Below are 22423 nucleotides of genomic sequence, written 5' to 3'. Positions count from 1 at the left end.
TGTGTGTGTGTGTGTTTAAGGTTAAAGAACACATGAATATATGAAGGCACGCAGCCGCATATAAAAACAGTTTGTGGGTGTGAATTCACACAGTGCGAGAAGTCCCGCAGTTTTTGTCAACAGAGCCTTTATATGGCAGAAGTTCTCCTAATTAAGCTTGTTTGCAAAGTCGCTTAGCGTTGATCCATGTAGGATAAGAGTCCTGAAAACACCCGGACACAAACCCTGCACTCGCAGGCGAGACAGATGGAATAAAACTCCCTGTTTTGCTGTCATTCAGACACTTTTTAATTACAGAGAGCCACGCTAGGGGCGTCCAGTGGGACTGCATCATTATCACACATGTCCCTTGTCTGGTTTCATCAGCGTTGTATGGACAATATAGATTACATCTTAAAAAGCGAGAGAAATGTGCATGAGATTTATCTTGGGACAGACAAGCCCGCTGGGAAATACCTATTCCAATCTCCAGGCTCTTTCTCCACCACCTCACTATTCTGCATTGATTTACTTTATAGACTCGGGGGGGGGGGGGGGGGGGTAGAGAGTGAATGTCTCTGCTCAAGGTTTTTTGTTAAATGCCATGCTATAGATTATTACACTAGAAGTCATACTTTCCTCTTTTCAAAAGATGAGGGATGAAGAGCGCTGTGGTGTAATAAACTTTGGTCACATAGCGTGGAGCAATCTAACTCGGAGCCATCCATATACTGTATTATATGCTGGGACAAAATTTCAAACGTATTGATCGGCCCTCCAACAGAGCCAATGCAGAAAAAAAAACTGCCCTCACGTTAGTTTCCATCAAAGTGACTCCGCGCTAGTCGGTATTTAAAGATCATCGACAAATGAGATGTAGCAACGCGTATGCGCCTCAATTAATTATTTTTTTTCATCCTCTCTATTCAAGTTGTTATTTGTCACGTTCACTAGCGGGAAATTAGCATCTGCAATTTAGCTGCCGTCATGGATAAATATAGGGCAAAATGAAAGAGAATGTTGTTCAAACGTGCTCATGTCGAGCAAGGGCAGGAGTTGCATTAAAGGCTTTTATTTCACCACACATGTTCTGCTTCTCCCTCAATATGGAAATAGTGCTTCAGTACAACAGAAGTGGTGTCACACAAGGTAAACAACAAAAAAAAAAAGGAATCGTCTGTAGATGCTCGCTTCATTTTTTTCCATGTCCTCGATGATATAGCCACACTTGATAAATAAAAGAATGAGGACTTACAATGGAGACCTTAAGTGTGTGTGTGTGTGTGTAGGCATCTGGGGGCTAGTTAACAAGAAAGCAAGAAAGCAAGAGACGCCGTCTGATTGTTTGTAAATTGTCAGAAGACTTGTGCTCAGTTCAAAGGCATGGAAATGTGTTTGTGAAAAGCCCGGCTCCCCCCTCCCCTCCCCTCCCCCCGTGAGAGATGATGTGTCATTTTTAGCCTCTCGGAGGATGAAGCGGCGTCTGCTGGTGCGACACTACCTGCACCCAGCCACTGAAACACTGCAGCCTCCCTCACTCGAGTTCAACACTCAAACTCCGCAGGGAAGGAATATAGTGAGACGGGAGATGCAACGCTCTGTGTTAACTCGTGTGCGTGATGTGTGTTCACTTGTGCCTGTGTCCTTTAATTGCAAAACAATGTATATATACTGTATATATATATATATATATATATATATATATATATATATATATATATATATATATATATATAGCATTATTGTGACTATTAGTTACTAACAGTTGAACTCCACTGACTCGGGTGGAACTAATTGCTAAGTTAAAAGCATATATGTATACTGTATATTTATATATATATTAGAGCTGCAACTAACGATTATTTTCATAATCGATTAATCTGTCGATTATTTTCACGATTAATCGGTTGGTCCATAAAATATCAGAAAACCTTCAAAAATGTTGACTGGTGTTCATCAAACCTGGAAATGATGATGTTCTCAAATGTCTTGTTTTGTCCACAAACCAAAATGATTAACTTTGAATGATTTCTTTGTTCACCAGAGCAAAGAAATTAAGAAAATATTCACATTTAAGAAGCTTAAACAATCGGAAATCTTGTTTTAATCATGAAAAAAGCTTCAAACCGATTAATCGAATCTCAAAATAGTTGTCGATTTATTTAGTAATATATATATATATATATAAGAAAGTAGACATAGACTCCTGAAGCTAATCAGGAAGTAAGAATATAATGAATGGTCGACATGAAAAGAGCTTCAATTGAATGAAAGTCTATGAGAAAATGAATAAACTGGTTCTCATTTGATTTGTAGCATAGGAGTCAACCGTCTCAAGTGCTAGTTTTTGGTGTTCTTTAATACCACGCGATTTCATTTTGAGGGAAATAGATGATGCCATTTGTTACCATTCCTGTCTCTGTTTCGGTCTGATGCGCTTCCAGTCTGTATAATTTGAAGTCAAACTTGTTTCCAAGCTCGAAACTGAACAAATGTGAACAAATATCTGACGTTGGGGATATAAAAAGTGACGGCCCCCAATGCCAAGTCAGATGTCAAAGTCTGCATCAAAGGTAAGTGGCAAGAAAAGCACTTAAGTGTGACTGCCGCTGATCTCCCTAGCACCATTTCTCCCTTCCACCAGGTCAAAGTCAAGTTCAGTCTGCTGTTCTCCTTCCATCCATTTCCCCACTAACACCACCACCACCTCTCTCTCTCTCTCTCCCTCCCTCTCGCCAGCACACATGCAGTTTTTCTCTCACTTTAGCAAAGGGAAAAAAGGCCCACGGGTGTCTGCTAGATTTAGTACTTTATCAGATTAAACTCTACAGTACCTGTCTCCCTGTGTGCTGCGCTCTGCATGGCTGCACACTCTGACTCGAAGTGAGTGTTGTCATCTCCTTGTACCCCGCCAAGAAGAGAGGACACTCTCTCACTCTCTCTCTCTCTCTCCCTCTCTCCCTCTCTCTCTCGGTCGGGTACATATGGGCACAGCTGAGTTTGTGGAATTGTAGATTAGCTCCGAGTAGTTCTGTGGCGGCACAAGTCCTTCGTATCAATGTTAGGGCGGACTTGATGTTGATCGCGGTCCCAGAGCAGCAGAAGTACTCCCGTTATTGCCCTTGCTGTGAATAAAACGCGGGGTTATTTATTTATTTTCCACCTTCCGAGAGTGGATTGCGGCAGAAATACAAGGATTTTGTGTCACTGGTTGTCAGTCTAAATGGAACGGGCCCATTTTTTTTTTATACACACCTCCCTCGCCTTAACAGTCACTCGGAGCACTTTACTTTACGCTCTCTCACATCGATGTCACATCATTGAGGGCGATGTGTGGTTCAGCGTGTCTCCGCAAGGATACTTTGACGTGTGGGCTGTAGAAGCCAGGAATTGATCCAGTGACCTTCCCATTAGTGAGCAACAGCCACCACCACCATTGCATAGGATCACAGTCCCCAGTCTTTAACTATGTGGTTTTATTATGCCATTATACATGTTTCCCCTTCAGTCATGATTAATGCATTTAATTGTGTGTTGGATTTATGTTTTATTTCATCAGTTTCAGTTTTTAAAGGCCTAAAATAGTTCAGATTACATTCAAATTGACGTTTTCTTAAAGCCTCAGATGCAGATGATCGCATGTGAATTCACCATCTTTGCATATTGACTGTCTGAATCTGTTTGAGACTCTCCGTGTTTCCCTTGACTGGCCAAAGCCTCCTGTAATCTTCATTTATTTATTTATTTATTTATTTCTAATTTCGTGTATAGCCACCGTTGTCCCCAGGCAGGATGCTGGAATGAAACACAATACACAATTACACGGAGGGAACGAGGAAAAAGAATAAAAATAACAATAACAACAGATAAGGCAGAACAACATAGGCGGCGTTAACAAAGATAGATTACTAACAATATAATATATGTGAGGCAGCAAGGTCTACGGGGAAACTGGGTCTATAAGATACTTCCCGATAAATTTATTATAGAACGGGAAAAAAACAATCAATCATTTTGTGACTCAAAATGAGTTTGAATTTTAACCCCATGCACCGATGACTGTGAGATAAAGCACCTGTAAGTGAAATGCCCACGGGCGTGAGTTTATGGTCTCCTTCAGAAAGCAGGGGCCCTTCTTCAGAGCGCAGCTGAGAATGCTCTGTAAACGGTGTTTAAAGGTGCAGCGACACACAAACGGTTACAGACATCCGCACGCCGTAATTATCACAATTTGTCTTTACACCCCGGCCCCGCCCCCCCCACAGCAGCCCTCACACACACTTCAAGAGTGCTAACCCAAAAGTGTGGCCCCAGAGGGAAGAGAGGATGCGGTTCTCACTCGTCGGTTGTCACTCGACTCCCTCCCGCGGTGTTAAGAGCTTGTCGTAGCACATGTGCGTTAAAAAGGAATGTGCGTCGCATTGGTTATGTTTACAGATATGTGACGTGTTTACAGCATTACAGCTGAGGCATGCCGGAACACGATACAGTAATAATCAACACACGCACCCTTGTGTTCAGTCGGGTGTGTTTAACCCACGTTCTGCCGCTGCCGTGCGAAGACAAAGAGAAATTCCAGAAGAAAAACGATACGAGAAGAGAAACACAGGTGCTTTGTGTCTCCACATGAAAAGGCTCCACTTGATAGAAGATGCTCAGGCTGAGAGAGTCCCCCATGTCACTGCAGCAATCCCCCCCCCCCCCTCCCTCACTCTCTTCATTATGTACACAAGGATTAGATTCCGTTATCTGGCCCAGTTAAATAAACTATGAAAGTTCATATATATTAGAAAATACTCCGGCTCAATCTGGACCGCTGTCTGCTTTTGGTGTTTGATCGCGACACAAAGGATTATAATACGCGCGCTATTTTTGGATGATGTGTCAGAATATATGAGAAGAGAGAGAGAGAGAGAGATGGTGGTATTTAAAAACAGAAACAGGAACTTTTATTCCAGTCAGCGAGAGATGAAGCTGTCAAGTACACTTTTCTGCATTCTGCTTCAGGAAACAATGTCGGTTCAAACAAGCCTTTGAGCAGTCTAGGGGGGCCTTTCTTTTCTTTTTTTTTCACTCCGACTCACTGTCTCACACACACAGGGGCCTTGCTTTTCATTGCTATCCTCATTCAAGTACTTTTCCGTCAGAGGAATGATCAGGATGAGGTCGGAGGAGAGGACGAGAGGTCAAACCTCCCCGCTGTTTAACCTCAGTCTAATGGGCAGCTTTGTTTTTTTACAAATGAATCATGTCAGATTGCTGACAGGTCTGAGGTTACAGCAGGTGCATGAGTAATAAGACAAGACAAGTGACATTACTGCTGAGCAAAAAGTAAAATAGAAAGTTTCAGCTTCAGCCTACACTGGATTCAGAGTGATTGTAGAAATCAGCTGCAAATAATGATTATTTTCATTAATTAATCTGTTGATTATCTTTCTCTGTTAATCCGTTAATCATTTGCTCCATAAATTTAAGGAAATGTTGAAAAATCAGTGTTTCTTTATTATGTAATACTGTTTTGAACTATTGGATGTCAGTAAAAATACAGCGACAAATAACAAGGGGATGATATTCTATCTACTTTTAAAAGATAGTTTCCTTTTGGTAACTTTGCTCCACAGCTCCAGTGTTCTACTTTGGAGAATCGGAGTATCATGTGGACGAGAGTGATGGATACGTGGAAGTGAAAGTCTGGAGGACGGGGACTGATGTGTCCAAGACTGGGACAGTCACTGTCCGCTCTCGGAAAGCAGAGCCGGTCTCTGCCGAGGGTAAGGCTCAGGGAGCCACGCATGTGTCGTTGAATTTACCTGGAAGTCTGTCCTCTCATCTTACGCTTTGTGTCTTTCTTCCAGCTGGCGTTGACTACGTGGGCATCAGTCGTAACCTGGACTTTGCCCCCGGTGTCAGCGTGCAGACGCTCAGGGTGTCCATCTTGGACGACCTCGGGCAGCCAGAGCTGGAGGGGACGGAGAGCTTCGAGCTGGTCCTGCGTATGCCCGTGCACGGCATTCTGGGAGAACCTGGGAAAGCCACAGTCTTCATCAACGACTCCGTGTCTGACTGTAAGTGATTTTCCCTTGTTTTATTGACAGTGGAGTGGAGTGGGTTTCTCGAGGGCATTTTAGATTCACACAGTGTGCTCACCACTGGCGAGTGACTTGGAGTGGAGTGGAGTTTCCACTTTTCATTCACCACTGAGGCGACTCGCGGAATTCAGTTTTCATTGACACGTGTCCTCAATCTCTCACTCCCTTCATCCATGCATTATTATAGAGCGGTGGAACACAGCATAAATTATAGATCCCAGGCCCGCCTCATCAGCACGGGCCCCCGGTGCGGCTGCACCTGCTGCAACCGCCTTTGGTGACGCCATTTTTTCCCCTCGAGGTCTTTCAAACTAAAAGTAGCAGGTACCCCCAAGATTTGTGAACCCATGTGAACCTGCTTAAAAACAATGTGAATAACACCACTCCCATTTGCAGTCGTCGTTCTGCCCCCTGTTTTTTTTTTTAGTATTATTATTATTTTTCATTCTTGTGTCAATCATGTAGGACTTGTACGGCAGAGTATTAACGCCACATGTTAAAAAAAATTTAAGAAATGACAAAAACAGCATGGATTTTTCACAGAATTCTGACTTTAATCTCAGAATAATTTTTTTTTACTTCAATTTTTTTTTTTTTTTTTTTAACATGTGGCGTTAATACTCTTCCATAGCATCGTGACCTCATTAAGGCGCCAGAAACTAAATGAGGAAGAATAGAAGGGCCAAAAAAGCTAATAACACCATGGAGTGAATGTTATGGTGGTTACTATACTTTATATGTTGTACTTTGGTCCCTCTATCAGTCAATGTTTCAATTGATTTGACTGAAAATAGTACAATAGTGCTGTCCCAAACAGTCACGACTAATGACTATGCTTACGGCCAGTAAATGAATGTACGTCGTAGTCTTGCACTGCAAATGACGCAGGCATTACAGCTAACGAAGAGGAAATAAACATGTTCACTATCGGTCCCATTGAGCTCCCGTTTTTTTTTTTATTATTATTTTTCATTCTTGTGTCAATCATGTATGACCTGTACGGAAGAGTATTAACGCCACATGTTAAAAGAATTGAAAGAAATGACAAAAACAGCATGAATTTTTCACACAATTCTGACTTTAATCTCAGAAAAAAAAAAATGTACTTACATTTTTTGTGGCGTTAATACTCTTCCATTGAATCGTGACCTCATTAAGGCGCCAGAAACAAAATGAGGAAGAATAGAAGGGCCAAAAAAGCTAATAACACCATGGAGTGAATGTTATAGTGGTTACTATACTTTATATGTTGTACTTTGGTCCCTCTCTCAGTCAATGTTTCAATTGATTTGACTGAAAATAGTACAATAGTGCTGTCCCAAACAGTCACAACTAATGACTATGCTTACGGCCAGTAAATGAATGTACGTCGTAGTCTTGCACTGGAAATGACGCAGGCATTACAGCTAACGAAGAGGAAATAAACATGTTCACTTCGGTCCCATTGAGCCCAATCGGAGTCGCTTGCAGGATCATCCGACCCAGGACTGAATGCTGATTCAACGTATTAAAACCCGGGGTTAAGTTGGGGGGTTTTGAGCACAGAGAATTTGGGATACCTGTTAACAAACCGCACACACGATGCGTTGTTATCTGTGCTCGGGTTTGGTACAGAGCTCTTATAGAGAGAAGCAGGTGTTGTGCTGAGGTCTGCCTGCCTGCTGCGCATGGTAAAAAATGTATGAGTGTGTTGACGGCCCACTGGCCCACAGACTCAGCGGGAATTCTCGCGGTGCCGATGACGGCCAGTCTTGACAGACAGGTCAATGTGTGTGTGTGTGTGTGTGAAAGAGACAGAGGAAGAGGAAGACAGACACCTCTACATTTAAGCAAATCACTCAGTTGGAGATCCTCGAGGGTGTGTGACGAGGTGTGAATCCTCATGTTCTCCTGTTAATGCTGCTTTTCACACACGTATAAAAGTAACCTATGTTGTCATTTTAAAAAAAAACAATAGTTTATTGGTTACGTTTGTGACCTTGAGAACAAAATTGTGTAAAGTTCTATAACTAAGCTATTTATAAAATACCATTTATATAAAAATAATGATGAGTAAAGAGAGAAACGTTCAAATGGAATGTTCCTTGCATTTCTTTTTTACACCACTCCAGTGAATTTCACACAGAATGTGCTGAACCTCTTTGAACCCCCTTGAATTTGAATTTGCTCTGGTGATTTATGGTGTCAGTGAGCAGTGGCTGTACGGTCTGTTAAATGCTTACTGCCAAATATTAGCATTTTAAAATGAAAAGACTAAAGTGCTGAGCAATGTTAACAAGAGTCTCCCACTATGTGATCCTCACACAGCCCTCACTGTAGATTCTTGTGCTTGTTTGATTCAGTTTTATTACCTTATGTGGGGGAAAAAAAAGCACTTTCTTTACCATGTGACGATTGAACTGTCCCGTTGACTGACAGTGCCGAAGGTCCAGTTCCGCTCGTCGGTTTTCTCTGGAGAGGAGAGCGACGGACAGATCGGCGCAACGGTTTACCGCAGCGGTGACATCAGGCACAAATCCACCGTGCGCTGCTTCACCCGCCAGGGCTCGGCGCAGGTCGCCACCGACTTTGACGAACGGCCCAACACAGACGCATCCATCATCACTTTCTTACCAGGTACGTCAGTTATCACCCATGCACATCACACATTTCATCTCTGTCTTCTTCTCTTTCTTTTTCTTTTTTTTTTTTGGAAAGTGTCTCGTCTTGAGAGTCGACACCCTTTTAATTAACGAAACAGTTTTTTCTCACACCTTACCGACTGAGCTGGCATTTTATTAGATTTATTCTAACAGCTGAGCAAATAGGGAAATAGCTATTAAAGCGATAAAAAGGAAAGTTTTTGTCGTTCTGTAATTCGACCCTGACCATGTTCACTCCAGGTGAAGTGGAGAAGCCCTGCAACCTGTCGCTCGTCGATGACACGCTGTACGAAGAAGGAGAGGAGCTGCGGTTGGTCTTGAGCAGCCCGAAGAGCGACTCACAGTTTGGAGCATCAGTAGGAGCTCTGAACGAGACCCTGGTGAAAATCAAGGACACGGCTGACAGTAAGTGAAGTGGGAAAGCAGAAATGACTTATGATTGCAGAAATGACTTATGATTGCAGTAAGTCGTTACTGTTTTCCACGTCATTGTCGGCATTTAATTGCAACCACACGCCCGTCTTTTCCAGAGCCCATCATTCGTTTTTCGGAGAACAAGTTCAGCATCAGCGAACCGAAAGAGGTCGGCGCCGTGGCGACTGTGAGGGTTCCCGTGGTGCGAGTGGGCGACACATCGAAAGTGTCGCTGGTTCGCGTTCACACCAAGGACGGGTCAGCCGTCTCAGGAGAGGACTACTACCCTGTGTCTCAAGGTAAGAATAAAAATTTAAAAAGAACACTGGGACATGGTTAAAGGCATGGTATATTCATTTGCTTTTAAGTTGAAGAGCTGGGGAATTAAAAAGGACGGAGTCTCTCTGCTCAAAGCGAAGCCTTGTAAGTAGGGCAGGAACAGCAGTTAGCCACCAGGGGGAGACTCCGCCCCCATTCAAACTCCATATGAATGGAAGTCTGCTATACAACCTTGACCTTTGATCTCCAAAATCTCATTTGATGTCTTTGTTTAGCTTCTTTTTTTTTCTTCTTACCAACTCGCAGTTATCCCGATCCTTTCCCATTATGGATCGTAGCATAACCAGACGAGGCGTTTGGTGGAGTGTGAAACAAGGCTTTGTATAGGAATATTCATTTCAATGAAAGTGGGCATAGCGATTTATTTGGCCAAGGGTCGTTGATTTCTAATTTCATCCTAAATGGGGGGGACCGTTATTCCTTCAACAGTCCAGTGGAGGGTCATCTCGTCTTTTTTTTTTTTAATTTAATTCCAGCATTTTTCATGCCCTGTCAGCAGAAGGGAAGTCTTTCCTCACTGAACCTTTCTCAGTTTAATCAAGGATTGAAATATTTATGTGATCCAATTCAAATCACACCTGTCAAATAGTGCAAATCCCGAGCTGCTCTGAATCATTTGAGGTTAAATGTCTCATTTCCTCTTGTGTCGTGTTTTGTGTGCGCGCACAGACATCGAGTTCAGAGAGGGCGACAAGGAGCACGTGGTGGAGGTGGAGGTGCTGTTTGACGGCGTCAGAGAAATGAGGGAGGCCTTCACTCTTCACCTGAAGCCGGATGAAAACATGGTGGCGGAAACTCAGGTACAAAATCCAAACAGAAGTGCTTTTTTTCTTTGTTGTCGTTTTGATAAATAAATGACGAGACTGAAACAAACGTTTTTTGTTGGGGTTTTTCGGGGTCAGTCCCGCTGAAAGCAGGGATCTCTTCGACAAGGTTATTCCTGTCCAGACAACAGCAGCACTTTGCTGGCGTTGCCGCAGGGGCGATGGAGACATCCCGCAATAAATAATAGATCGTCTAAGAAAAGAAAAACAAAAACAAAGAAGAATAGGAAGCAGAAGAAGAGAGTCGTTCACATTAGCCTCTGCTTTTTTTCCCCGGAACAGGTGACGAAAGTGATAGTTTACATCGAGGAGACCAACAGCATGGCGGATGTCACCTTCCCCTCGTTGCCTCATGTGGTGTCTCTCCTCCATTATGATGTCGTCGCCAGAACGCCAGGCAGCCTCCACCCACCAGCTGGCTACCCCGTCATCTGTGTGACAGTGAGTCAAAGTGACAAACTCTATATTCGGGCGACACACAAATGGCTTTGGAAAACATCTTGAACTAAATCCGACCTGAAAGGAGATCGTTATTCTCTCTCGATATATATAAGAAATCACTCGCCAGGTCATTTAAAAGTTACACACTACAGTTTTGACTTCATTCCGAATACCTGTGTAGACTGTAGATTTGGAGCATGTTGGGGTTTTTCCGTGATTGCACCATGGTAATGAGATCTATTTCCGACTCTTCTCCTCTGATATTGGAGGGCGCATTGTTAAACCCTGAGGATCCATACTTTTCTTGAGCCAAAGTTAAAATGTCCTTCCAGGATCCGTCCTTTAAAGGCACATGACACAGTTTAGTGACTCAGTGCTCTTATACACAGGAGATCCCCTCCACGCTGGACTACTGGCTCCTAAATGGATTTGCCTGGTTATTTGCTTCTTAGGTGATATGCCGTGTGGGACGTCAGAAAGCTTTTGGCTCCGTCCCATGTTTTTATATTTCCAATTATGTGTATATTTTAAAATAAACTCATATAAAACGACATAAAGCTTCAAAACATTTACATTTTCTCGGCAGAAGTCGCTCATTTGTATTCGCTTCCTCTCTTTCCTCTTGTCCTCCGGCGTCTGCTGTATCTCCCCCATCTCCATGCCGCCCGTGCCCTCTCGCCCACTCGCCCACTCGCCCACTCCATTCTTCCTTGTCCTCCCTCCAGGCTTGCAACACCAAATACCCAGACTACGACAAGACGGGCTCGATCTGTGTCAGCGAACAAATCAACAACACGCTGACCCGCTACCGCTGGCTCATCAGTGCTCCAGCTGGCCCCGACGGCGTCACCAGTCCCATGAGGGAGGTGGACTTTGACACCTTCTTCACCTCCTCCAAGATGATCACGCTGGACTCGGTCTACTTCCAGGCAGGCTCCAGGGTGCAGTGCGCAGCCAGAGCTGTGAATTCTAATGGGGATGAAGGTTTAGAGCTCAGCAGCCCCATTGTCACTATCAACCAGGAGGAAGGTGAGGAAGGACACAGCGAATGCTCGTCTTCAGATTGAAAAGCTCCATTTAAACTACTGATATATCTACTTAAACCTTGATTTGGCAGAAATTGGAGGTGTAAGTAGATATACCACGAAGTGTACAATCATCATCCTTTTTTTTAAGGAGGTGGTTCAGCTTTACAGAGGCCGTGGAGTAATAAAAATAAAAATTTTACTTATTTCTTGAATAAATGATGAATAAAGACGGAGATGTATACAGGTCTTCCACAAAAACACTTCAATATATTATAAACACGCTTCAATATTTTATCTATTATTAACAAAAATGCCTGAATTCACAATGTTATTTATATATATACATATATATATTGCCACTTGAAGTACACAGCAATAAAATGATGTACCTTTACAACACTTTATTTATAGGTATAAAACTGTCATGATTAATTATTATATTATATTGAATGGTAGGCAGTAGTTTAATCATTTTATGCAGCATTATTGAATTGAATCCTGGCGAAACATCATCATATGCTGCGGATTTAAAAAGTTTTTTCTGCAAAATAGTAATTAATAGAGTCGACTAAATATAGTGGTAATAAAAAGTAAAACATTTTACTCTGAAACGCCACTTTCATTGGCCTAAACTGTCTTCTGAAAGATAAACACAGTGCACTGTGCAGTAGAATAAGCAGAGGAACTCTTTTCATTACTTACAGTAGCCCAAAATAAACCATTCTTGAACGTGTTCTTTACAGAAGGGTCAGAACGCTCTCTCTCTTCTCTCAGACATTTCAGTTGCCATGTTCCTTAATTATGGAGTAAAATATGGAAATCACAGCCTGACTCACTAATAGATCAGGCAGGTTAGGAGACACGTTTTAATATACGCGTGATATACTTCAGTGTGTGCTTATCTTAAACATCCAGCCTTGGATTCTCTCATCTCTTCTGTCACACGCAGGCATGTGCCAACCGCGCAAGATGGGGACAGTTGGCGCCGAGCCCTTCTCCGCCAAGCTACGCTACACCGGCACCGACGACCCCAAACACCCCAACCTCATCAAAGTGACCGTGACCATGCCTCACATCGACGGTAGGTCAGAGCTGGGGGGCAGGACTTGTAGCTCAGATGAAGTGTAATGCAGTGTGCATGCAATGTTCACGTTTTTGGAAACCTCAGGAGCAAAGCAGCCAGAATATTGATCTCAATGTTTTGTATCGAAACCTCACTGTAAGAACCCTCCAGCGCACTCACTGTACTTAATATTCCCTTCATGATTTTTAATCAGTTTCCTTCTGCCTTGTCTCCTCCAGGTTTCCCTCCCCCTCTCTTTTTTTCCCCCTCTAGCTCCCCTGCTTCACTTTGCATCCCTCTTCCCTCATCGCTCAACTATTTCTTTCCTCCAAGTTCTCAAAATGATCGTTTTTGTTTATCAAAATCACATCGCATCACATCAAGCCTTTTTTTTGTCTTGCAGGCATGCTCCCGGTCATCTCCACGCGCCCCCTCACCAACTTCGACCTGACTCTCAGCCCTGATGGAACGCGGGTCGGAAACCACCGGTGCTCCAACTTGCTGGACTACGACGAGGTCACCACGGGCCACGGCTTCATCACCGCGGTGACGCGCAGCGCCGAGAGCGCGGGGGACGCAGCGCCGTATCAGTTCAGCGGCGCTCTGCGGGGGAACAGCACGCTGCGCTTCTACAGGAACCTCAACCTGGAGGCCTGCCTGTGGGAGTTCACCAGCTACTACCACATGTCCGAGCTGCTCACGGACTGCGGAGGCACCATAGGCAGTGATGGACAGGTGTGTGTTTGGATTGATGTGCGCTTCTCTGTGTATTATCATTATTATTATTATTATTATTATTATTATTATTATTATAACACATACAGTACGTTCCAGTACTTTACTCAGCTGTCAGTTGTATGTGTGTCTTATAATGGAATGAGAACAAAGACTTGGACTTAAGACTTGTTTTTGTCACCAACTTTTGGTTGATTACATTTCGAGCTAACATTTGAGTCGAGGGAAAAAGGCTTTAATTGGGCTGTCCAAATGAATAGAAGTCATTGCAAGTCCTTAAAAGGACGTGTGTGTGTATCCCACCATGTGATTGACAGTTTATATTGTGCATGTACTCATAGGTGCACAGAAATCTGTGCTGCCAGCCTGCCACTCACTGCCCTAATCCTCATACCACAGCTCTCAACATGGGGCAGTAAAGTGTAGAAGTTGTGAAATCGTTAAAGAAAAAAGAAAAAAAAAAAAACCAGCACTTATTTGAAATATTGTTTCTGGAGCGCTCCAACATGCTCCTGAGGTCAAGGGTGTGCAGTTATGACTTAGATTATATCAGGCAGCTTTGCTGGGTTTTTCATTTACCGGCTGGCTGCTTTGACAGTGGCGTCTCCGGAGATGTCAGACATCGCCGGCGAATTTTGTCCAACAACTTCTGTTGTTGTCAGCTGTCAGTGTGCTGCTAACAAACTTCCAATTGCTTTTTCTTTCTTTTGTTTTTGCTGCTGTTGCAGTCTATCGTCGTTGCATCATTGCAGCAGATGTTGCAACGTTTTTTGTTTTTTTTTGCTCTTCATTTCCTGTAGTGCTGCTGCTGTTGTTGTTGTGTAGTGTGCAGAGTTGCAGTGTTCTCCCGTTTCTTGTTGTTGTTGTGCATCAGGAAACAGACCCCTGCTCCCTCGCTCGTGCCCTGCTGCTCTTTTGTGTTGCTTCGGCCTTTGATCTATGGGCTTCTTGTTGCTGATCAGATTCCGGAGTGTGTGTGTGAGGGAGAGTGTGGGCGAAAGGAGGGAAGGAGGAGAGGGAGACGGCGCTCGAGAGAACAAATAAGAAATTAATTTACTTGTCCTCAGTCACAGCAAGAGGTGCTTGCATTCATAGTTACCCACGGTGCCCGTCATCCACAAGACATCAAGTTCACCTCATTAAGGGACGCCACAAAGTCACAGAACACAGGTCCTGTTGGATCATTCATTTACAATTCGTTTAGCTTTTACAATGTGCTTTTCATTAGATGGAGCTTGATTAGAATTAAAATTACAATCAATTTTTATTTGCATAGGTTACCATCCCAGCTCCGCTCACCAGCCACTTTATTAGGTACATCTGTCATCTATCAGTCACATCTCCCCGGAGTTCAACACACAAAGGCATACAGTGGATACACTGTATCTGCAGAAGACAGATACAACAACACCACACCTGCCACTTTATAAGTTGTCCTATTTAATGAATAAAGTTTGGGACAGGACTTGTTTTTTTTCAAGAGTTAATTTGTCGCCTATTTTACGGTAATTTATTCTTCTAATTTGCCTCCTGATTTGCTAATTTCACAATTTGACTCACATAAATCACAGGTCTTTGGTGGAGAATGTCTCTTATACCTGACTCATAATGCAGAGATTCATTCAGTTACGCTGTGTTGTTTTATAAGATTGCATGTTACCATATTTGTATTCAAATGATGGAGAGTAATTGGAGAAGGACGAAAGATAAAGAGATTAGAAATCGTGTTCCTTTTTATTTCGGGCCGAAAATAGTTTAATCTAAAATAGCTTTTTTCTTGTTTTATCTGGGCACTTAATCTCCTGCCCAGTTCTTGAGTCTGATAATTGTCTTTGCAAATCAACACATACACAAAAAAAAACAAAAAACATTCAGTTTCAGTCTTTATCACACATGTACTGTGGTTTCAAGTCATGAATGATGTTGAAATAATGTTGGCAAACAGAGACACCTTGTGGTTTGTTTATGTAAATGCAACTAAAGGTTCAGGATTTTTGCAACCCAGCTTTGTTTGGCAGCTTTATTAAACAAAATAAATATCATCAGATTATTTTCTGTCGACATGAATTATCCATTTTAATTTTTTTTTGGAAAACTGATGTTGAAATATTGCAGATCCACATCCAAAGCAACTTTTCTTTTTGATTAAATATAATTGTTTAATACACATTTCTCAGTTTAAATTAGCATTATTGAAGGAAAGAAACACTTATTTGTCTGCCTCTTTAATCTCCATTTTGGGTCTGCACCGCAATGCATGTGTATATGGTAACTAAAAATAAATAGAAGAAACAGGTCATCTAAACTTGAATCATTCAAATAAAATGTCTTTTAGCACACTTTAGCTGTATTTCTCAAGTTTATGAGCTTATATAAATAAGGAATAATTTGCCTACGTCTATAGAAGAGAATAATGCATGCCCACATTGCAGCCCACTGTTGTTCCTTGAGTACAAACTGGAGACTCTTTTGACACCGAGTAGGAGTGAAAGAGTTCAAGCACAGAACAGTGACCTCGTCTTTTACATCTTCTCGTTGCTTATTATAGCCGATGGGATAAATGGATGCACAAGAAAAAACTTGCAGCCGTGATATCAAGTAAACATGACGATGAATATTACTTTGTCAACATTATGAGGTTAAATTTGATATTTTAAACGCACTCCCGTCACTCATTGCTGTTGGTCATGTCCTTACAGGTGCTGAACCTGGTCCAGTCGTACGTGACGCTGCGTGTCCCCCTGCACGTGTCGTACGTTTTCCACTCGCCGGTCGGGAACGGTGGCTGGCAGCACTTTGACCTCCAGTCGGAGCTGCGTCTCACCTTTGTGTACGACACAGCCATCCTCTGGAAGGATGGCATCGGCAGCCCCCCGCAGGCCGAACTCCAGGGTAAGTGCGAGCACGATGTGACACAACACGACTCACACAGATTACGATTTCCTTTTTAAACCCAGTGTGTTTGTGTGTGTGTTTCTTTCTCAGGAGCTTTGTACCCGACCAGCATGCGTATCAACGAACAGGGACGTCTGGTGGTGAACTTCCGCTCCAAGGCTCGTTTCCGCGGCCTGTTCGCGGCGTCTCATTTTGGAGGCAAGATAAAAAGAGCCGGTGAGACCAACCGATGATTGGCATCGGTATTTGTTGGAGATTTTAGGTTTGAAGCGGCAGTTTGTAAAATTATTCATGGACTAAACATTTTTAATACCAATGAATGAACTGGGAATAAAAACTGGGACGTAGTAAATGGCTTGACTACGCCATTTAATTGGACTGATGTCCCTGTCCTAATATACAAGCCCAAGTGGAACAATTGATTTATTTAATGAAGGGTATCCGCCTCAGCTATTTAGCTTGTTGATATTTTGTCAGTTTCCAGTTGTTTCCTTGTTTCCTGTTGCCTTTCCAGCACCATTCTGACTTCCGAGACTTCCTACCATCCATGAACTTTTAAAATACTGAACTCTGGGTTTTAGCCAGAGTTCGACACCAGAGTGCCGAGGCCAGCTTGAGTGCTACTCTGGTCCGACTTCAGGTTTATGTGCAATAGTAATTTGACTGCCAATGGCATTGTCTGGGCGTTTTAGTCCAGTTTTGAGCGATTCCATTTCTTAACATTTCACAACTTTTGACCCCAGAAAAGCATTAACTGGGAACTGTTTTCAGAACTCACGTTTAGCTCCTTTAAGTTTTATTGAACCTTCGTTCAATCAGGGGAAAGGCCCACTGAGATTAAGAAGAAATAAAACACAATATTACATACATAAAAGACACAAGAACACAAAAAAATCTGCTATGTGCTATCATGAATCTAATCCTTCTCAACATCTGTCACCAGAAACCTCCATGTCGTCCATGGTGATGAGCGTCGATCACCCTGGCCTGACCTTTAACCTCACCTTGGTGCGGAGTGAGCCCACCTACAACCAGCCCGTCCAGCAGTGGACGTTCACCTCGGACTTTGCTGTGAGTACGGCCACGTTCGCATATTTTCGCGTGCTGGTGCACAACCTGAAAAAGTACCTGACCGCTCTTCTCCACTCAGGTGAGAGACTATTCAGGGACATACACAGTGAAGCTGATCCCTTGTACGACAGCTCAGAATGTCGAGTACACACTTCCCCCGGTTTGCAGCCCGAGAGAACCAGTCACCTTTGACCTGGACATCAGATTCCAGCAGGTATAGGATGGTCTTTATTTACATGATCATTTTCAAAATAATAATTATACTGAGACGACACAATGGCTGCTTTTCTCTGCTCATTGTGCTCTTCTGTTTTTAGGTGAGTGACCCAGTCGCAGTGGAATTCAGCTTGAACACTCAGATGTTCTTGTTGTCCAAGAGGAATCTCTGGCTGTCTGATGGCTCCATGGGTTTTGGTCAGGAGAGTGACGTGGCCTTTTCTGAGGGTAAACATCTTCTTTCAAAGTATAAAAAAAAAAAGGAAGAAGAATCATGTCTTATTTCTGCGATGATGACTGTAGCTCGAGATGTTTTTGTCCACTTATCGGAAAGGTTTTGTTTGATCTTGTTGTTTCCAGCTCAGCTCCTACAGTGAGGCTAAAATACACTGTGTACAAACAAGTGTCACACTCAGACCGTTCAGTGCAAAAAATGTCCCATTGAAACCCATTCAAACTGCATTTTTTTAATCTCCATTAATCTTTAATCTTTTAAACCATTAAAGCATAATACGTGCATTTTATTATATCTGGGTGTCAATCTGGGCTTTTGCATTGGAAGTGATAATGTTTACTACTATTACTACTACGTGCTATATCCACTAGATGGCACTGTCACAATTCCCCCCTCCCTCTCTTTAATACAATAATATCCCAGGCTGTCATAATTCAACACAAAACATTTGATTTTTAATGAATTATTTTATAAAATTGTTGATATCAATAATCTCAATAAAAGTAGAATTATTATGTATGATATTTTTTTATAGCTTCTTTTAAAAGGCACATTTTTGTGCTTAGTGGTACGAGGGTGACTAATATTAGAATGGGCCCGAAGGGTTCATATAAACAGTGATTTGGACACTAAAGGAAACACAGACAAAACAATCTACTCACAATTGTAACTCTTCCTCTATTTCAGGTGATATGATATATGGCCGTGTGATGGTGGACCCTGTGCAGAATCTGGGAGACTCTTTCTTCTGTAGCATCGAGAAAGTGTTTCTCTGCACTGGTGCTGATGGATATGTGCCAAAGTACAATCCAACCAAGTTTGAATTCGGCTGCCTGGCTGATTCTCCATCGCTGCTTTATAGATTTAAGATTCTTGTGAGTACATTCATCTTTTTTTTTTATACGTCCTAGTTGTAGCCTCGAGCAGGATAAAAAAATATTACTTTCAAACTGATAGAAGAATAATGTCCTTACTTTCTCCCTTTTTTCCCCTCATTCCCCTCGCATCATCAGGACAAGGCTCAGCCGGAGACTCAGGCGCGTGTGTTTGGTGACGTTAGTTTTAATGCCGTGCTGGCAGTGGACGATCCTTCAGCCCTGTCCCTCGTCAGACAGCCAGGATCTGATGGCTTCAGAGTGGACTCTACAGCCATGTTCCAGGTATTCATGATTCATTATCATTGTCATAAGCTGCTTTTTCCGTTAATGTACAAATCGTCAAAGTCTGGGACTATGTTGAGATGCAGAATTGAGCAGAGTGTGTTCACCTTGGTGTGTCAGTCTTATGTTTATAGAAGTGTAAATGGAATGGAATTATCTTTCATCCCTGATGATGTTTTACGGACTCTGTTCAGACCTCTAATATCTGCCCTGTGAAATCTGATGACACGCACATCAGGCTAATTACAGGTCTGAGTGCTCCCAATTTGTCCTGAACGTGCAGAGCTGATCGCAAAATTCACATCTGGTCTAATTCCTGTAATCCCTCCTCAGCTGATGTCCTTTCACACACTAATCAGAACTAATATTTAAAATGTGATTTTTTTCAAAAATCATCATTTTACAAGATGCTCTCTGTTTGGACTCAAACACTTCAGGCTGCTTTGTGAATTTTGCAAAATGTCAGTCCTTTTGTGAACTGAGCACAAGATTAAGGTGCATCACTTTGTTGTTTTTCCTCAGGTTGCTGCGGGTCGCGAGTGGTTTATTCACACCATTTACACAGTCCGCTCCAAGGAGAACGCTAACAGAGGCATTGGAAAGCGCAGCCTCGAGTACCACTCCTTTGTTTCCACGAGCGGCGACCTCACATTGACGCAGTCAAGCCAACGCTCCAGGAGGTCTGCCGGTGATGAAGTTGAGGAGATTGGCGCCGACAACAACCGAGGTACCAACATCATGCGCATTGCTTTGGACCGCACCAAGCGGCAGGCAGGGGGGTCCAACCAGGTGTTCGCAGATGGTCTAGGACCTAGTGACCTGAAAGCAGAAGAGGAAGAGGAGGGTCTGGTGACCGTGGTGGGGTCACTGGTGGGGCTGCTGCTGACTGTCCTCGTCATCGTCACCGCCGTGCTGGTGCTGAGGTCCAGACAGAAGGACGTTAAAGAGGGATGGAGGGAGGGGATGCAGGAGGTGGTAAAAGGTTCGGTCAGCACGGAGCCCATGTTGGTGGTGAGGATGCAAGACTGCCACAACAGCTCAGAGGTCTGAGCCATGGATGTGTGGAGGGACAGATGGACAAAGGGATGAGGGGAGCTTTTATAAAATTTTGGATTTTCTTTTCCTCCTTTTTTTTTTTTTTTAAACAATATAAAATTACTTTCACAACACCAAAAATCTGAGACTGATCATATGCGTTATTGGGTTTGTGTACGTGTGCCTGTAAGTGGGGTGGGGGGGAGAGGGGGTTTCTACAGTATGGCATCCATTATGCACCTTGCTCACTGCAACACAAAAACGGCACAGAACACAGTCTTTCACACTGTCCTGTTCACTCAACATTCCACCACAGGAAGCACGGCATGTCCATTCTCTCTCACTGGCTCGACGGTCTTTAAGTGCCTGAAGACGCCACAGAGCAGCAAGTGTCTCACAGACTTAAGTCAGAGACGTGTATCCCCCGGTAACTACCACTAGATGTCAGTGTGCATAATAAATAAACGACTCGCGGACGTTATCGCCTGCCCTTGTGTCAGTGAAGACTTCAGCGAAGTGTGTGCAATTCTGTCAAGAATGTCTTTGTCCTCAAAGTTCGCAGACAATATACTGGAATCCTGCACACATGTTGTGTTGATGGTTTACACTTGCAACGTGGATGTAAACGTGCAATTTAAGACAAGACGCAAGACAACAATCACCCTCAGCTGTTCTTTCGATCCATCCTTGCACTCCCAAAGCTTGGGCTGAGTGGGAAATTCTGTTGAGAACATTTCAAACCATATTGCATGGGTCGTTTTCTATTCATTCTGAGCTTGAATGTGTATCTCGGTCTATTTTCTTTTCATGGAAAATCTGCCTGCATGGAGAAGAAAACTACTGCTATCAGAATGTATGTTTCGTCATTGGCCAGCTGAACATTTCCATTCTTTTTTTTCATTTAGAATATGATGACAAATGTCTTTTTTTCTGTTGCTGCATATTGGGTTTTCCATTAGATTGTTTAAAGGGTTTCTTGTAGTTAGTCTAGTTCACATTTTCTGCTGTGTTGTCCCTCGTCTACTTCTACAATCATTCGACTCACTTCCACATAAGGTGTCGTTGTTCATTCCTAAATAATAACACTTACTATGTATGTATGAAGACGCTCATCTCAGGAGTTATTTATTTTGCAGAGAATGGACTGTGAATACGTGTGGTGCTGTGAACATGCAAATGCTCTATCCAATGATTTGACCTCTGTTTTTCTCACATCATGTTCCCGGAAGCTTTATTTTTGTCACTCGTGCTGCGTGGGATTTCAAGTGTTCTGACTCACTGGTTTTTTTTCTTCTTCTTTTTTCTGAACTAAGTATGCAAACAAAATAGCTTGTTACAGATCAGTATGTCACTATGGAAAATAGTACATTTGCAATTTCCTAATTCTTTTGATGTCACTGGTGAAACTTCTTGTTTTCATGTGCTGTTAAACCTGTGTCTTACTTTTCACTGTGGCTATACAACATGTGTTCCTAAATATCTGTCTTATTATGGTGTTATGGTGAGTCATGATTACGTACTTGTTTCCAATATTTATCAGGGTCATTATGAATCAGTGAGGGATGTAGAGGGGTGTAAACAGTCTGTGGAAACCTGAATGTGATATGCTTGGCCTTGATGAAATTGGAAAGAACATATCTGACATCAAATGCACTTTTTGAGTCACATCCCTCACACGCCAACCAAAGCTATGCAATGTAATGTATAACAGCCGGTTATCCCCGTATATGTGACGATTTTAGCACAAAAAGTCAATCTTGATATTCACTTTGTGTCTTTTTATGAATGGGTTTTTATGTACGTGTATTTAAGAATAAATATTGTTGCTTACTGGTAGTAGGTGTTTGATTTTATTTGCATTGGTGCCAAGTTACGACGTGAAAATATCGACTATATAGCGAAAATCCTGACTTCATGCATCTGTACGTTATTTATATTTTTTAGCAACTTTTACTTTTATTCCACTACATTTCCTCTAAATATCTTTGTTACTCGTTACTACCAAATAAAATCAGAAGAAGGATTGGTAATGGTTTGTATAGAGCTTTTCTAGTCTTGATGATCTGCTTTACACTATAGTTTTGCCATTCACATGCTGCTCAAGGACACAGATTGGGGTCAGGAATTGAACCCACAACCTCCCAGTTGAAAGACAACTCACCCTACCACTGAGCTACCAGTTATTTTCTAGTAAACTGCTTGTACTTTTATATATAAGTATCCCTTTTAGGTACTTTATACAAGACTGGTGACCGCC

At 42.6% G+C, this 22423-nt stretch overlaps 1 protein-coding gene across 1 annotated transcript in view; it reads left to right on the top strand.

Annotated features, from left to right (window-relative positions):
- Positions 1–22002, top strand: part of frem2a (FRAS1 related extracellular matrix 2a) — a 62442-nt gene extending 40440 nt beyond the window's left edge. Inside the window, exons 7-24 of the mRNA XM_058628062.1 lie at positions 5601–5750; positions 5835–6044; positions 8487–8684; positions 8951–9115; positions 9241–9423; positions 10133–10263; positions 10570–10728; positions 11454–11757; positions 12706–12837; positions 13223–13554; positions 16254–16446; positions 16540–16665; positions 17393–17520; positions 17600–17734; positions 17838–17964; positions 18659–18846; positions 18985–19131; positions 19654–22002. Of these exons, the coding sequence (XP_058484045.1) occupies positions 5601–5750; positions 5835–6044; positions 8487–8684; positions 8951–9115; positions 9241–9423; positions 10133–10263; positions 10570–10728; positions 11454–11757; positions 12706–12837; positions 13223–13554; positions 16254–16446; positions 16540–16665; positions 17393–17520; positions 17600–17734; positions 17838–17964; positions 18659–18846; positions 18985–19131; positions 19654–20181 (3536 nt within the window). The 3' untranslated portion in view covers positions 20182–22002. The remainder of the gene's footprint in view (positions 1–5600; positions 5751–5834; positions 6045–8486; positions 8685–8950; positions 9116–9240; positions 9424–10132; positions 10264–10569; positions 10729–11453; positions 11758–12705; positions 12838–13222; positions 13555–16253; positions 16447–16539; positions 16666–17392; positions 17521–17599; positions 17735–17837; positions 17965–18658; positions 18847–18984; positions 19132–19653) is intronic.
- The last annotated feature ends 421 nt before the right edge of the window (positions 22003–22423 follow it).

This window comes from Solea solea, chromosome 4 (genome assembly GCF_958295425.1).
Source record: "Solea solea chromosome 4, fSolSol10.1, whole genome shotgun sequence".
Taxonomy (NCBI): domain Eukaryota; kingdom Metazoa; phylum Chordata; class Actinopteri; order Pleuronectiformes; family Soleidae; genus Solea; species Solea solea.
The sequence above is the reverse complement of the archived record's forward strand: the minus strand, read 5'-3'. Positions and strand labels throughout refer to the sequence as shown.